This window comes from Cydia amplana, chromosome 11 (genome assembly GCF_948474715.1).
Source record: "Cydia amplana chromosome 11, ilCydAmpl1.1, whole genome shotgun sequence".
In the NCBI taxonomy this organism is placed as follows: Eukaryota; Metazoa; Arthropoda; class Insecta; order Lepidoptera; family Tortricidae; genus Cydia; species Cydia amplana.
In genome coordinates, this window is record NC_086079.1 from 12,973,027 (window position 1) to 12,988,337 (window position 15,311).

The 15,311-nt window shown below is 35.9% G+C and overlaps 1 protein-coding gene across 1 annotated transcript in view; it reads right to left on the reverse strand.

Moving 5' to 3' along the window:
• Nucleotides 1-2,009: 2,009 nt before the first annotated feature.
• Nucleotides 2,010-15,311, reverse strand: part of LOC134652061 (uncharacterized) — a 210,304-nt gene continuing 197,002 nt past the window's right edge. Inside the window, exons 4-11 of the mRNA XM_063507211.1 lie at nucleotides 10,436-12,284; nucleotides 8,046-10,169; nucleotides 7,662-7,939; nucleotides 7,206-7,412; nucleotides 6,072-6,361; nucleotides 3,492-3,603; nucleotides 2,723-2,986; nucleotides 2,010-2,142 (exon numbers count right to left, since the gene is read on the reverse strand). Of these exons, the coding sequence (XP_063363281.1) occupies nucleotides 2,011-2,142; nucleotides 2,723-2,986; nucleotides 3,492-3,603; nucleotides 6,072-6,361; nucleotides 7,206-7,412; nucleotides 7,662-7,939; nucleotides 8,046-10,169; nucleotides 10,436-12,284 (5,256 nt within the window). The 3' untranslated portion in view covers nucleotide 2,010. The remainder of the gene's footprint in view (nucleotides 2,143-2,722; nucleotides 2,987-3,491; nucleotides 3,604-6,071; nucleotides 6,362-7,205; nucleotides 7,413-7,661; nucleotides 7,940-8,045; nucleotides 10,170-10,435; nucleotides 12,285-15,311) is intronic.

A 15,311-nucleotide genomic window follows, 5' to 3' on the forward strand; every position in this document is an offset into this window, starting at 1 on the left:
CAACTCGGGATCATAATTGTTTTCTTTGTACCGGGGTATCTTTGAAAAATTAAAATGTTGCTTTTGTAGATACAAATTTGTTTTAAAACGTCTTATTTAAAATCACTCCTGTCATGCGAGGAGCGTGACACTCTCGTTGGAATATTCCGACTATTAGAGATCTTATACTATACATTGTATGTATATCTATGTTGTAAGTCGTAAAATAGAAACAAACTTTATATTTTTCATCATTTATTTTCATGTTTGCACTACAACTTAATATAACAAAATAAGTACAATATATTCCAAAGGCGATATGATCGTTTAATTTCTACATACATATGTATATTATGATACTTACTGAAAATATTGAATACTTACTCTTAATTTAACACATACAATAAATATATACCATTTTATAAACTTTATCTTAAATTAAATAGGTACCTATGTATTACACACGTTTCTTAAGACTAGTTAAGTAGTTATTATGTAATTTTATTCAAATTTTTAGGAATAATTATGTAAGAAGCCACAAATACAAGCATTATTCAACTTAATTTTTGATTACAGAAAAGGATATCACAGCTATTAAGTTTATTATGTACAATAACACTCGGTCTCAATTATTTATGTTTTTTTAGATTCATTTCAACTAAATAAGGTAAGCCTGAAATGTTATGAAACAACCCGAAATTATTAGTTAGTTTTTATACAATTATAACTACTTTTTTTAAATATAGGGTACATGGCTTCAACAACTATATTTTGGTGTAAAGCTAGCATTAAAACTATTGGCAAATGATATTAGAATTATTTACAAATAACAATAATTATTTTGTGAATTAAACGATACATAAATAATTATGAAATATAGGATATAACTTATAAGCTTAACAACCCTTCGATTCAAACAATAATTTTCCCTAAGTATCTACATATATTTAAAACAAAAGCAACCATGAAATGCATTTTCTCGAATGGCAAAAACCGATGAGTTAAGTATGTGATAAATATTTTATGTTAAAAAACTGTATTAGAAATAACCACTTACTGATGTATATTTTTTACCACAGATAAAATACCATAGATAAAGCATTCACGCATCAAAATGCGATTTAAATGCATGTAGCAATCTATTGATGTATTTTTGAACTAGAACTATTTTGAGGCGGGAATTTCAATTAAAAGGAATTTTCAATAATATGGGAAATGGATTCTGCCTCGATTTTTTTTAAACGAGCTCCCACTTTACTTAAAATACTTCGAGTATTTTATTTAAACTGTGTTCTCATCTGACTGATTTATATACAAGTTGGAAACGGTGATTTATTTTTGCAGTAAATAAACCATGTTTTAAATTACCTAACGATATTTTCAATTAAACTAAAAGTTTACGTTTTTTTTTTGTTTCTTTTACTGTCTTCCAGCAGAATCTGTAAACCAATTAATACGTCAGCATGAGGATTATAATACCTATAAGTAGTTATAATTCCCACCTACGGAACGAAACAGAGTTATGTTTTGGCAAAACTAAAATAAAAGTAAGTAATAACTACGGTCAACATTTCCATGCATGAACGATTGGTGTGTGATTAAGGATCAGCAATATATAGATTATGTGGAACTTGAATTAAGTTGTAGTAATTTCACTTTGAAGGTCTTAAGACTTCTATCTTTTCGCCGGATACTTTCTAGATACCAGATTATCTTGCTGCTAAAAAGACAACATACATACATAATATTTTAACTTTCGCGTTTTGTACACATATTAACTCACATTTTATAGGCGCGTATTGTTAGCCGCGACCACGACCAGTGAAACCTGTGTCGAAACGTCGGTAGATAAAGGTAATAAAATAAATTTCGCGATAGACCCGTCTACAAATGTGAGTTAATAAACATACATACATCTTTCTCTGACCTTCTCAGTAGAAAGTGTCTTTCTAAAAAGGATAAATATTCTTGAAAAGGATAAAATATAATAACCTGGTAAGTATTCTAAGTACAGTAAAGTGTAAGTATTGGTTAATTTCTAGTAAGCATCGGGTTGATCATGATGTTGGCTAGCGCGTTGCGCCGCTTGCGCCAGGCGCCGGCGCCCTGCGCGTGATACTGCAGCTGTCGGTACCAAGTGCGCGTGCGCGAACTTTCTTCTGCCTGCAAACATACAAATAAAGGTAAAAATCCATATATACCATGTGATTTTTAGAGATGGATAAGGGACTGATCAACAGTGAAACCCTTGATACAAAAATGATCAAAGTTTTGCTAAAGAAGTAGTTATGTGTAAGATATAGGTGCAGGTAACACTAGCTTGTAATTAAATCGCGAGGAAATGAAATTATAATTTAGGAAAGGAACTAGGTACATGTAAATAATAATAGCAAATAGTGGTATACTTCAGCAAATAGTAAATTATTACTCTATTTATTTCTAAGTACCTACCACTATACTCAACTTTCAACTATATTTTTAAATTATTTTATACCAAGGATATCAATAGAGGGCACTTTCTTTTTATTTTATTTTATTATAGGGTAATTCGCCAGTAACTGGCCACCCTAAACTAAAAATGAATTCTGTTCACCTATAAACAGAGTTCATTTTAGTAAAAGGTGGTTAGTTATTGAAGGCTGACCAGTTAATTGCAACCTTATACTCGTACTAAAATTACCCTAATTGTGTGCCTGTGACAGGGGTCAGGCAAGGCGAATATTCGAAATTAAATGAAACCCACCTTGAAAATATACGAATCCTTAGTAGTAATCTCGTGAACTTCGAAGAAATGTTCGGGCTCATGATCCGCAGCCACCACGCACCTATCCAAGAAAAGCGGTTCTCTCTGCAGCGTGTATCTTCCCGCCTTCTCTCTCACTAGGAGGAGAGCAGCCTCTCTCACTCCACTCCGTGCGAATAGAGCATCGCCTTCTCTTTCTCTCGCTTCGCGATCTCTTTGTTCTCTGGTTTCGCGGATCTCGTTCGTTTTGTGCGTAATCGTTGGCTGAAACGTTATAAGTACAGAAGTCTAAGTTTTAGGGGAAAGTGGCATTTTAACAGAAAGTACAGAATTATTGGCTAGTGCAGAAGGTGAGGCATGCGCAGGGGGATTTTTAAATTAGGGGGGATTTCATATTTTTTGATTAAATAATATATTACAACTATAGAATGCACTTAGAATGTAATGCTATAGTTCTTATTGGTTACTTTAATTATTACACGTAATATATGTAGGCAAACTGTTTTTTATTTATTTAAATATTATTTAGGAACTGTTAAAAGTTTAAAACATCCGAGCAGAATCCGTGCCAAATCGATGTTTTTAATAAAGCGAATTGTACCTAAACTATCTTGTACTTAAGTGGAAAGTGTAATAAAATCCAAAGAGGAAAACGGGGAGTCTGTATGGAGAAGCGGTAGTCCATTGTCCTCCTAAACTCTACATTAACAAAGGCTAAGTGTAAAGTATATCTGCCTATAAAAATATTGTAACAGAAAAAAGAAATCACCTTTCCGTTAGTTACCAAAAGGGCGTTGATGGGTGTCAGCTTGATTGTGCGTCCTTTCCGCCAGTTGTTGTCATTCGGCTGGGTGAACAGCAGCTTCCCTTCCATTGCGAACCTAGAAACGTACAGCATAAAGTCGATTATTGATTGACAGTTGGAAGTGGTAAAAATAACGGCGACGCGAATTGTTTTAATCATAGGCTAACAGAATTAGATGGGAGCCGCTTAATACTATTAGGGCGGTGGTATTGTTGGTAATGTTTTCATTGTCGATACGAGTACCTACGCCTTCAATACCTCCTACGCCGTGATGAAGGCTGAAAATTCCGTATTATTTTATCCGGCTTTTTTGGGGCTATAATCAAAGTGGTTTGAGCACGTGCCCCATTGATGCGTGCGTTTCTTCTGGAGTTCCAATCAATATTACTCGCCGATCACTCTGTTACTTCGTTCGGCTCGATCTCAAATATTATCCTTTTATATATTTTTCATTTACCTAGATTGTATTTTGGATATTGATCGAGTAACAGTTTTGTTTAACAGTTATTGCATATGAAACCATCCGAGGAAGGGCATAAAACAACCAACCTTACACGCAAACAAGTATTTTGTACAGTTTGTGTACTACTGGCCTTGTATATGTATGTGTAATACCAGCTTGCGGAGTGTCATCTGCTTTTGATATTATCACACATTCAATCGAATTTAACACATCACAATTAAGAGAATACAATATAACCCTTTGTGAATACAATTCAGACACAATACAATTACTTCGGAATGAAAGGAAATTACGTAGACATGTTCCATTAAATGAAACTTCATTAAATTCGTGCATGGCAGCTCCTGGAGCGCAGCGCATATTGCAACCGACATAATAATTACCCACCTCGCCGTTCTGTCTACTCTACTCAGTACTCATATTATGAAAACAATTTTAGACGCTCTGCAAACAGACGACGACTTTGAGGCTATTCGAAAAGTAAACATAACAGCATGCAAAACTCTTTCAATCACTACTAACTAATATGATATAAAAAAGGCGAAAGTAACTCTGTATGTCTGTCGTCTGGCTGGTACCTCTTAGGATAGGCTGGTTTTTATCAATTACTGGTGACCCGCCCCGGCTTTGCACGGGTTAACAAATTATACATAAACCTTCCTCTTGAATCAGTCTATCTATGAAAAAAACAGCATCAACATCCGTTGCGTAATATTAAAGATTTAAGCATACATACAGACAGACAGACAGGGAAGCGATTTTGTTTTATACTATGTAGTGATCATCAGTATCCTACGCAGACAAAGTCGCGGGCAGAAGCTATTAATAAATAATCACATTAAGCTTTGTTCTACCTAATATCAAATAGAGTGATATAATTCATTTGAGTAATAAAAGCATACTAGAGTAAGAATCGCACTGATCGATGTAGTTAGGCCATTCTCTCTTCACTTAACGACATTTTTATGTGCGATATATTTTTAAGCATCGGAATTGTCCCGAATTACGGCTTGAAACGTTATTTCCTTTTTACACGTATAATTACTTGTATTTCTGAAGCTCTCCAGCAATAAAGAGCCCTCGGGAATAGCACTTGCCTCTGTTACTGCCACTAAAGCGACGACTATCAGTTTTACGATGCAAGTAACAAGAAATAGCGGAAGATATATTTTCTACAAAAATGTAAATTTTCCTTTTAGATACGAAACTAAATGCAACATACACAGGTTTCAGAAGATTTATAAGTATGTGCTTACCAAAAAATATTGTACAGTAACGTGTGGCTCTGCTACCGGGCGTGAAAATAAAATTTTAGTGCAACGTTTCGCCATTAAACCGTCAGAACAGAATGAATTTAAGCAAATAAAACGTAACTAAGCTTAATAGATTAAAACATACAAATTTAAAATTAAAATAAAAACATTACTGCATTCCAAATAAAGAGCATGAGAGACACCATTAAAAATGACGACCCATAAAACGAAGAGGGGTTAAAAACTCTGCTCCCGCATGACATTTATCACTTAACCCGTAGATAAACCTGCGGGCCGCAATGTTCCAGTAATGGGGTCATTTGTCCCATCCGCCAATAGCACGAGAATGTGCAAGGACTACAATTTGCCGAAATTATCGCGAATGGCCCGAAGGACATTGTTTATTTTTTAATTAAATCGGGATTAGATTGAAGACTTTAATCTCGGCCAGATAATAGTTTTTGTTCCTTCTATTAGGTTTTACAAATTGGAAATCTTTTGTTTTGACATTTTGTCGACTTCTAACGAAATTAAATTGTGTTTTGTGTAGGGGACTCGAGGCATATTCGCGAATAAAAAACATTATACAAATGTAATGGATACCATTTTGAACTTGGAATTTATTGCGCTAATACTGTAAACAATTGAACGAGTTTTCAGATATCGCTTGCGTGCGTGGTGGGCGGGCAGTATTCCTGCTGTAAAGCATAAATAAGTCCTTGCATTTTAATTATGTTTTGAAACTGATTTTCGCATTGAGTAAGTAAGTATTACTCGTTTTCCGGATGCCAATAACGCCTATAAAAGTAGAAAAGTTCGAATAGGTACCTTGCATCATCGTGATTCCAGTCAAGTATGTCAACGGCCATCTTTCTTAGCCTGATATCGGCAACGTGGAGATCGTGTGCGGTTCTTCTGGCCGCGGCAAGTCTTCTCCACAAGGGAACATCTCTAGCTGCAGCCGCCGCCGCTGCCGCTGCTGCGTTCATCTCCTCCAGTCTGGATTCGACACAACGCTGGGCGCTGCGCACGTCATCCCTTTCAGCAGCACAAGCTGCCGTTGAACGATGAAGCCGGGATAGCAGGAGCGGATATTTTGTTACACGTTGCACAGGTACCTGAAAGATGACCCACGAGTTTAATTTAAAAAAGCGGCCAAGTGCGAGTCGGACTCGCCCATGAAGGGTTCCGTATTTAGGCGATTTATGACGTATAAAAAAAAACTACTTATTAGATCTCGTTCAAACCAATTTTCGGTGGAAGTTTACATGGTAATGTACATCATATATTTTTTTTAGTTTTATCATTCTCTTATTTTAGAAGTTACAGGGGGGGGGACACACATTTTACCACTTTGGAAGTGTCTCTCGCGCAAACTATTCAGTTTAGAAAATAATGATATTAGAAACCTCAATATCATTTTTGAAGACCTATCCATAGATACCCCACACGTATGGGTTTGATGAAAAAAAAATTTTGAGTTTCAGTTCGAAGTATGGGGAACCCCAAAAATTTATTGTTTTTTTTCTATTTTTGTGTGAAAATCTTAATGCGGTTCACAGAATACATCTACTTACCAAGTTTCAACAGTATAGTTCTTATAGTTTCGGAGAAAAGTGGCTGTGACATACGGACGGACAGACAGACGGACAGACGGACAGACGGACAGACAGACAGACAGACATGACGAATCTATAAGGGTTCCGTTTTTTGCCATTTGGCTACGGAACCCTAAAAAAGACGATAACGATAGAAAATTGCTGATAATAAATTTATTGAATACTTTACCTACACGACATGATGCTTCCATTAATAACAGCAAATAAGGAAACATCAAAGACAATTTAAACAGGGAAAGAACGACTCGAGACAGTAATTTCGTGCAAGGTAGAAAGCAAGATCTTGTCCAGGTTACATGGAGAGAGCTGTGTAACTATGATAACTAAATAATAAGGTCAATACCATTAAGAAAGAATTTAAGTTCATCCTCCGCAAAACAGTGTTTTCCATTTGTGATACTCGCAAAAATATCCGAAGAAGTTCTTTATCTTTCTCAAGGCCCGCTAGTAGAAGCGCAGCGCCCGCTTGTTTCACACAGTATGACTGGAATGCTGTCAGCATGCCAGAACACTCAAGAAGTATCTTCCCCACATTGACTGTCAATAAGTCCTGAAACACAAAATGCAATTCATTTCATTTAAATTATTGTGGTATGTCGGACTACCTGCAATTATTAATAATAAAACAATTAAAATCATGCATTGAAGATAAATGCCCGATGCATTCGAAACATATCGCTCTAGTTGTGTCAGTAATACGCGATTATAACCGCATTATTTTAATTTTAAAATGTAATACGATTTAAATGAGACGAATAAAGAATTAAATTCAATGAAACGGAAGTTATAAAAAACGTACCTCATCTCCTTGGTCAATCGCAATTTCAAGGGCGTCTCTTAATTTTTCAGACATCACTTGATTATTTTCAATAAGTTCTTCAACATTAAGGAAAATTGCACTTAATTGTTCTTGATTAAGTAAGCCCGCGACCAACATGGGTTTGTAAAACTCCTCAAGAATAATTTGCAAATCCCGCCCATACTTTTCCTCAGTCTCTACAATTTCCGTTATGATTTCTTTTCTCTCTGCCCGTTTCTTCGCGCATTTTCGGCATACTAGTGGAGCATATAAAGAACCTGAAAAAACGTTATTAATTTTTTGATTCACTTATTCACTACCTAAACTTCACCAAAGACACGACAATAGTTTTGGTACATATATTATTTTTCGAGCCATACAAACCTTGTTCTGTAACTTGCGTCTCAACCGTAGTATCACAATCTTCACAGAGATGTATTGGAGTGTCCTTATCCGTCAATGTATTGCACGGTGATATTTTCCCCTGTAGTCGACTTCTAGATGACTTACTTGTCTCTGAACCAACACCAGAATCGTTTCTTTCGATTTCAGCGGATGTTTTCTTACAAACAAGAGTTTTTTCAATACTGTCATGGTTAATAATTAATGAATTGTCTTCACTCGAATCAGATGCGTTTGATAGATGGCTTGTGTTACTGCTCAGATGCGTATTTATTTCTGAAGTTATAAGTTTGTCTTTGGATTGATTCAGTGAATCGTTTTCAGTGCCATAACTGGTAATATACGTATCTTCGTCATCGATACCTCTTTCTTTAGCATCAACCAAATAGGATAAAATATCATATTTTGATGCTCCTTCAAAAATCGACCGCGAACCACATCGTTTTTCTTCATCTAATATTGATAATGATGTTGGAGGAGGATTAACTGGTAATGGGGGCGGCATATCACCAATTTCTTCATAAATAGGATCACTGTTAAGACGGATTGATTCATAGTGATGATCATCATCAGTGTTGCTTCCTATCTCAATATCGCAAAGCGCAGCATCAACTAACATTTGATAAAATTTAGATCTTGTTGAAGTGGTGTCATCTTCAGTAGAAAGTTCGCTCGCGGACGCATTGTAACAGTCTGACATAGGTTCAAGGTCTGAAAATACTCCCATAGCACCGCTTTCATACTCCATACTTTCATAGGGAGCAGAGCAGCCGTTGTCGTCGTTTTCTAGACAAGCTGACGTGTCGGCTGCTTTCTTGTCCGACTCGTCATCTCTGGCGCTATTCTGTTCGTTGACATTATTATTCATTTTCGTCTCTTCTCTTTTATTAATTTCTTCTTTGAGATTCTTTAAAGAGCTTTCAATCAATTCTCCGATAGTGATTTCTTGTGTTTCAGGTCCATCCTGGTGTTTAGTCTCTTGAAGTTTAATAAGCGAATTTTCTATTAATTTTTTTACTAAACCTGAGTCGAGACCTTCTGCTAAATGGCCAAAGAATGGATCGTCAAAGAGTTTACTAACAAAATTTCCATTTTGTGACTGGTTTTCATCTGGAGATTGATCAAAAGATTCAACACTGTTATCCAATAAATTATTATTTTTGCCACAAACGTGTGGAACAAGGTTTAATTTGACAGCTTGTACAGGATCATTTAGTATTGTGGACATATCAGATGCACTGAGGTCATTAAATGAATTAGGTGTATTATTGGAATTGATTGATTGATTATCATTATAATACTCTTCGTATGTATTTGACTCCTCTTTCTTTTCTCTGCGGTTAGACAAGGACGTTCCTATATAGATCTGACTCTTAGATTTCTTTATTTCTTTTTGAGGAGTTCCAACACTAATCGTAACTGTGGTTCCAGTCTGATAAGTATCACACGTGTTTCCTGAACCGTCATTGACCACGACTGAAGAAAGATAAATAGGCGTATCGCTACTGACATTCATTGTTGAATAGCATTCATTACCGCTTATCTGAATAGATGTTTTTCTAGGCTCATTTTCTGTTGTTTTCATTGAAGTGTTGGGTTCTTCACCCTCATCGGAATCAAATTGTTTTACTCTTAAAACAGTTCTTTGTTCATTATCATTTGCGTCAGACCATTCGTCGCTTGTAGAACTTGTAGAATTATTCCTAACGAATCGAGTTTTTACGTAATTATTTTTCTTTAGTTTACGGTCCTTTACTTTGAGCCTAGGAGGCGGCTCAGGAGATTCTGATATACCTCGTCGCAAATTATTTAGAATTTTTTGTGTTATGTCACTATTATCACTTAGGTTTCCTGATTCTTCATGAGATACATTATTTTCAACCAGTTGAGAATTATGCATTTGCGACGATTCGTTTCTTAAATTATTCTCTTTCTTATGTTCGTATTCATTGAGAGATCCCAAAAAGACTTGACTTGTATGTCCATGTTTAGGTTTAGGACGCAACGCCATAGTATCCAGAAATTTAGGAGGTGCAACTGACATAATCGAAGTTAGTCTTTCTGATTCTGAGCGACGCAGAACAGGTATTTTTGGAACTTCGTTATCTGCGAAAACAACAAAATACAAAAGTTAGTTACCTCCTTATTTGGTTACAAATACAAAAGCCTGAATCACAGATTAAGACAAACGATGAAAAGTTAATTGAGGCTTGTAGTAAGAGCATTTATGAAAAAAGCTAGTATTTTATCTATAATAACAATAATAAAAGTAATACATCTAAATCGCAACTACAATGTTTCTTTTCTTAACATACATCATGTCATGCAACGATAAATTACGATTATTTTATATCACAATAAAATATACAAACCGGCTACATTTTCTTCTGTTGAGTTCGTCGCATTATTTGAAAAGAGATTGGTTTCAACGGGGCTGGTGCCGTCCGCGATAACTCCAAAGTTGTTATTCACTTGTACGTCTTCATAAAGGCTTGGATCATTTCCTGTACTCTGTGTGATTAATTTCGCCAGTTCAACGTCAACCTCTGTCAAACTGTGGCTGACAATATCACCTTCTGCTACTATGTCGTCTTCCACGTCTACTGGTATATCTCCTGGTATTCCTCTAACCGTATTTTCTTGAAGATTGAATTCTGCTGTGTAAATAACTTTTGTTTCTTCATTTTCTACCAAAAATTGGACACGTTTTCGTTGTAACATGTTCTGTGTCGTAGTAAAGCCTTTCTCCCTTGGCTTTGGAAGATAGAACTGTGAAGCGTTGCTTCGTTTCTTTTCAGACGATTCATCGGATTGTTCTGATTTTGGATTTGCTATATATAAATCGTAATTTCTTGGTTTTTTTAGTATAGATTTTATATTTTCAGAGTTATTCGTTTTATATTTTTGATTTCGTGAGTTATCTGAGGGTGCTTTTCTAACATAATTACGTTCTGGTAAACGTTGGTTGTCACTTTCACTATCATCATCGGTTCTTGTATTTCGTACTCTTCTCGGTGGTCGTTTTGGAGAAACACTTTTCTGTTTTGTACGATTTGCGGGAGATAAGTGAAGAGTCTTTTTATTAGTGGGTTTATTTACAGTCAACGATTTGTTGCTCTCAGTTTTAATATTTGGTAATAAGGCAGGTATTTCCTGCGTTTTCATTTCAAAATTTTTGAGATCACAGTTTAAGGAGTCGTAAGAAGTTGTATCTTGTACAGTGTAAGTCTTAGATTCATCTGATATACGAATTCGTTGGCCACCAATAGCTTTAACATTAGTATCTGACTTGGATTTACTCAGTAGTCTAGGGTTACCGACTTTGAGAGCATCTTGAAACATATCAGCATAATCATCATCAAATTCTATTTCGACTAATGATTTTGAATGACCACTTGACTTAACCAGATCATATGGATTGATGTCACATGATAAAATAGACTTCTTAGAATCGTTGACGTTTGAATTATTATCTTCGTCAACCCAGACTTCATTGACTCTACTAACAGATTTACTTCTAATTTTACGTTGCGATTCTGGACTCGGTTTCTTATTTTTTCCTCTACATGGGCTGATACTTTTAGCCCGTGAACGAGTCGTTGAGAATTGACTTCCAATACGAGCTTCATGTGGAGGTGCTAACCGACTTCTTCTCATCAAATCGTAAGGATCGTTATCTCCATTTGATTTAAGTATAGAAGGTCTCGCCTTGGATCCTTGAACCCTGACCGTCCCAGCTCTAAGTAAACCAGCATCTCTATTCACTTGATGTCCCCTGACTGTGCCTCCCACTAACATCCGCGGGCTTTCGGCTATTGTTAACGGTAAACGAGATCCCTTGCATTTCTTACATATACTGACTTTGGTAGAGCTGGTTTTCTTTGTACCATTAAGGTACTCAGGACAGGAACATAGTATTACAGCGTAGTTGTGAGGTGTTGGTTTTTGAGGAGTACTTATTAGAACAGGGCCAGGTACTTCCGGATACGCTGAGAACACAGTGGGTCTCATCGGTGGGGTTTGAGTCCTCACGGACCCGTACAACCATGTTTCAGCGTACTTCATGGACTTGGATAAAGACGACCCACTGGGTCCGCTGATGGTTCCATACATATATGGGCTTTCCGGTGATTTATCTGATGATTTTACACTCCCTGAAGTATTCAGTTTCAATTTTGATGACCATTTCTTCGTCTTCGCGCTCTCTGGTGTATCATATATCTGAAAATGATAAAATACTTCGTTAAATACCGTTCTCGTTTTAATAACAAAGAGTCTTCAGTGAACTTGAAACTAATAACGCAAAGCTTATCAAATTCTTACTGAAATTGTCCTTATTACTTGGAGTACAACAGTCTAGACAGGTAGGTCAAAGTAAGCTAATTCTTTCATTTTCAACTTTCCCTATTAATAAAATTTTGTATTTCTTGGCTACAGAGGAATTATTCACACAACAATTCATTTGACTAACCGCAAAGTACTCCTTCGAATTATATGTTTTTCTCGCTGTTGTTTAGAGCAAACATGAACAATAATAATTAGCCCATTATTTGGCTGTCTCAGTCAAAAAATTAACGGATAAATAAATGATGGATACTTAATAAATATATATTTCAGCCTTAGAAAATACGGTAGGAAAATGTATTTAACAAGTGTCTTATATGACGGGGCTTAGGTGGGTTCGGTTATATTTGGGAACAACTGGGTGTTTATTGTAAATAAGCTCTCAGATCTTGGTTTATGGGTATCTGACACATCAACAGTTGGATTAATCTAGTTAAAATCTTACACGTGCTTCTGATCCTATTCTGTACGAGTACATACAGTAGTTTACGTTTATGTTAGCTTCGTTTTATTTAGGTTAACTGACGTTTCTCAGAAGAACTCCTATTCGATTATTTTGTAATAAAGAAAATCCTAAAAAAAAACGGTTTAAAAACGAAAATCACAAAACAAAAAGTAAAGTATGGGAAAACAAAAAAATAATTACTCGTAAGAGATAGGAAACATTTACCTGGAATAATTGGCAACAAGAAGAACGTAGTAAAAATAAGTTTTTAAAAGATCTATATCAGTCGACTGTACTAATGGTAACCCAGAAGCTTTTACGTAAAAAAAACCTATTTGTTTACCTACCCTCCAAAAAAGCCTATTAGCCAAATATTCGTGATCTGTAAACCAGAGGTAGTGAATATCGTGTATCCGGTACATAGATAGTTTGTCTCTAATTCAGTCCGGTACGGGCGGCCAGGGGTTTTGTCCCGGTTCCTACCGGACGACAATACGTACGGCAGTTTGATTACACGCCTTTGAATCCGCCGGCCGCTCAATCGAAAGATCGGATTGGCTGGCTGTAGACAATGTATTTTTTCCATCGAAATATTGCTGTTGGCAGTCGTAACAGACTATTTCCCGTTTTCATTGTAGTTTCTTGCCTTTTAGGTACAAAATTTGGCTAACGAAATTAACCTCTGAAATTTCATTATGTACAAGAATTGGATTGTATGCGAATTCCGTTACTAAACTAAACTAAACATTAATTTTGATTTCACATTCATCCTAAATAAAGTGACATTCAAATGTCAACTGCAGCTGCGTAAATGTACATAAAATTATCTAGGCTATATTTACCCCAGTTAATGACCAATGGCGCGAAACATGGGGTCAAGGTAGATGGGCAGGATATACAATACGTTGACGAATACATCTATCTGGGCCAGATAGCATCCTTCGATAACAGGCAGTCCAAGGAAATCGATCGACGCATCGAAAACGCCTGGAAGAGCGCCATGAAGGCGTTAATGAAGGGCAACCTTCCACTAGCACTAAAACGCAAACTCGTCGACATGTGTATTCTGCCTATCCTAACCTATGGCGCCCAAACTTGGTCATTAACAGAAGCCCAAAAGTTCCGACTCAAGATTTGCCAGCGAGCAATGGCAAATAACTGTTTGGTTAAAATATTCTGATCATAACGTTAGGTCTTTAATAGAAACGTTCAAGTTATAGTATGGTATTCAATTTACTGGAACAATAGGTTACGAGGATAACCTGCTCTGAATACGATGCCTAGGTGCCGTGACGTAAGGTGACATGCGCTGGGGTCAGATTAATTTTGCTCCTGATTGAATCTGGTGATTGGTAAATGTAATGAGATATTACGGGATAATTTTGAACGACAGATGTTTCGTGTATGTAATAAACGCGGAAAAGCAGTTTAGACAGACATACAATACTCGAATATATTTATTATAATATATTGTTTTGTTATTTGTTTCAATGTAAATAAAGAATATTTTAAGAAGTCTTAGTGCTTAACTAGTTGAGATAGTAATAGGGAATAATTATAAGGTTTAATATCATGTCGCTTCAAATAAATAGCCGCGTCGCATCCAGATTATCTGAAAATATGCATAGCCATGACAGATAAGCGTTTTCAATTATTTAAGCAAACTTTTTAACAAAATCCGGAGTCGAGCAGCTGCGCTAGAGGAACGGGTTTCAATGTACCACTTACCACTAATCTTATTGCGTGGTAACACAAAAACTCTTTAAATGCAGTGCATTTAATTTCGCTTTGAATGGTGAACGAAATCGTGCCAGCCTGGCGCAAGAATCAGAAGCGTCTAAAATGTAGCTTTATTTAGCGGATATTTTACAATCAGAGAAAATTTCAGATGTGAGTCAATGACAAAGTCGTTGGAAGTAAATTTCCTTAAGAGTGACAGACGCTTGACCCCAGCATTCTACGATTTGTTATTATGCGGATTATTTTTCCGTTATAGATACTTTTTACAGAGACAAAAGTAAGGAATACGTGAAAATTTTAACAATAATGAAAATATTCTGTCTTATAATTTTCGTATGGGGCAAAAAAAGGTTTAAGGTTATTTTTATTTTATTATTAAATTTGTTGTTATAACGGCAATAGAAGAATAGAGTGTGAATATTTCACCCGTCCGTATATTACGGTTCTTACCAGGCCGGCGGTAAGAACCGTCTTACCACGGAGGCTAGTATTAGCGTGCGTTTGTACAATTTGCACTTCGAGCGAACCCTATTTTTTTTTTCTGGTACCTATTCTAATTGTTTAAATTTATTTCAAATATTTTCATTAATGCGTAACAGAACATGAAAACATTGTCATAAAAGTACAAGTACTTGAATCAGACTAGAAAATGTAGTAAATCAAATTGTTGCAGCAACATTTTAACGCCACTATTTTGATATAAAGCGTAGCAAGCCTGC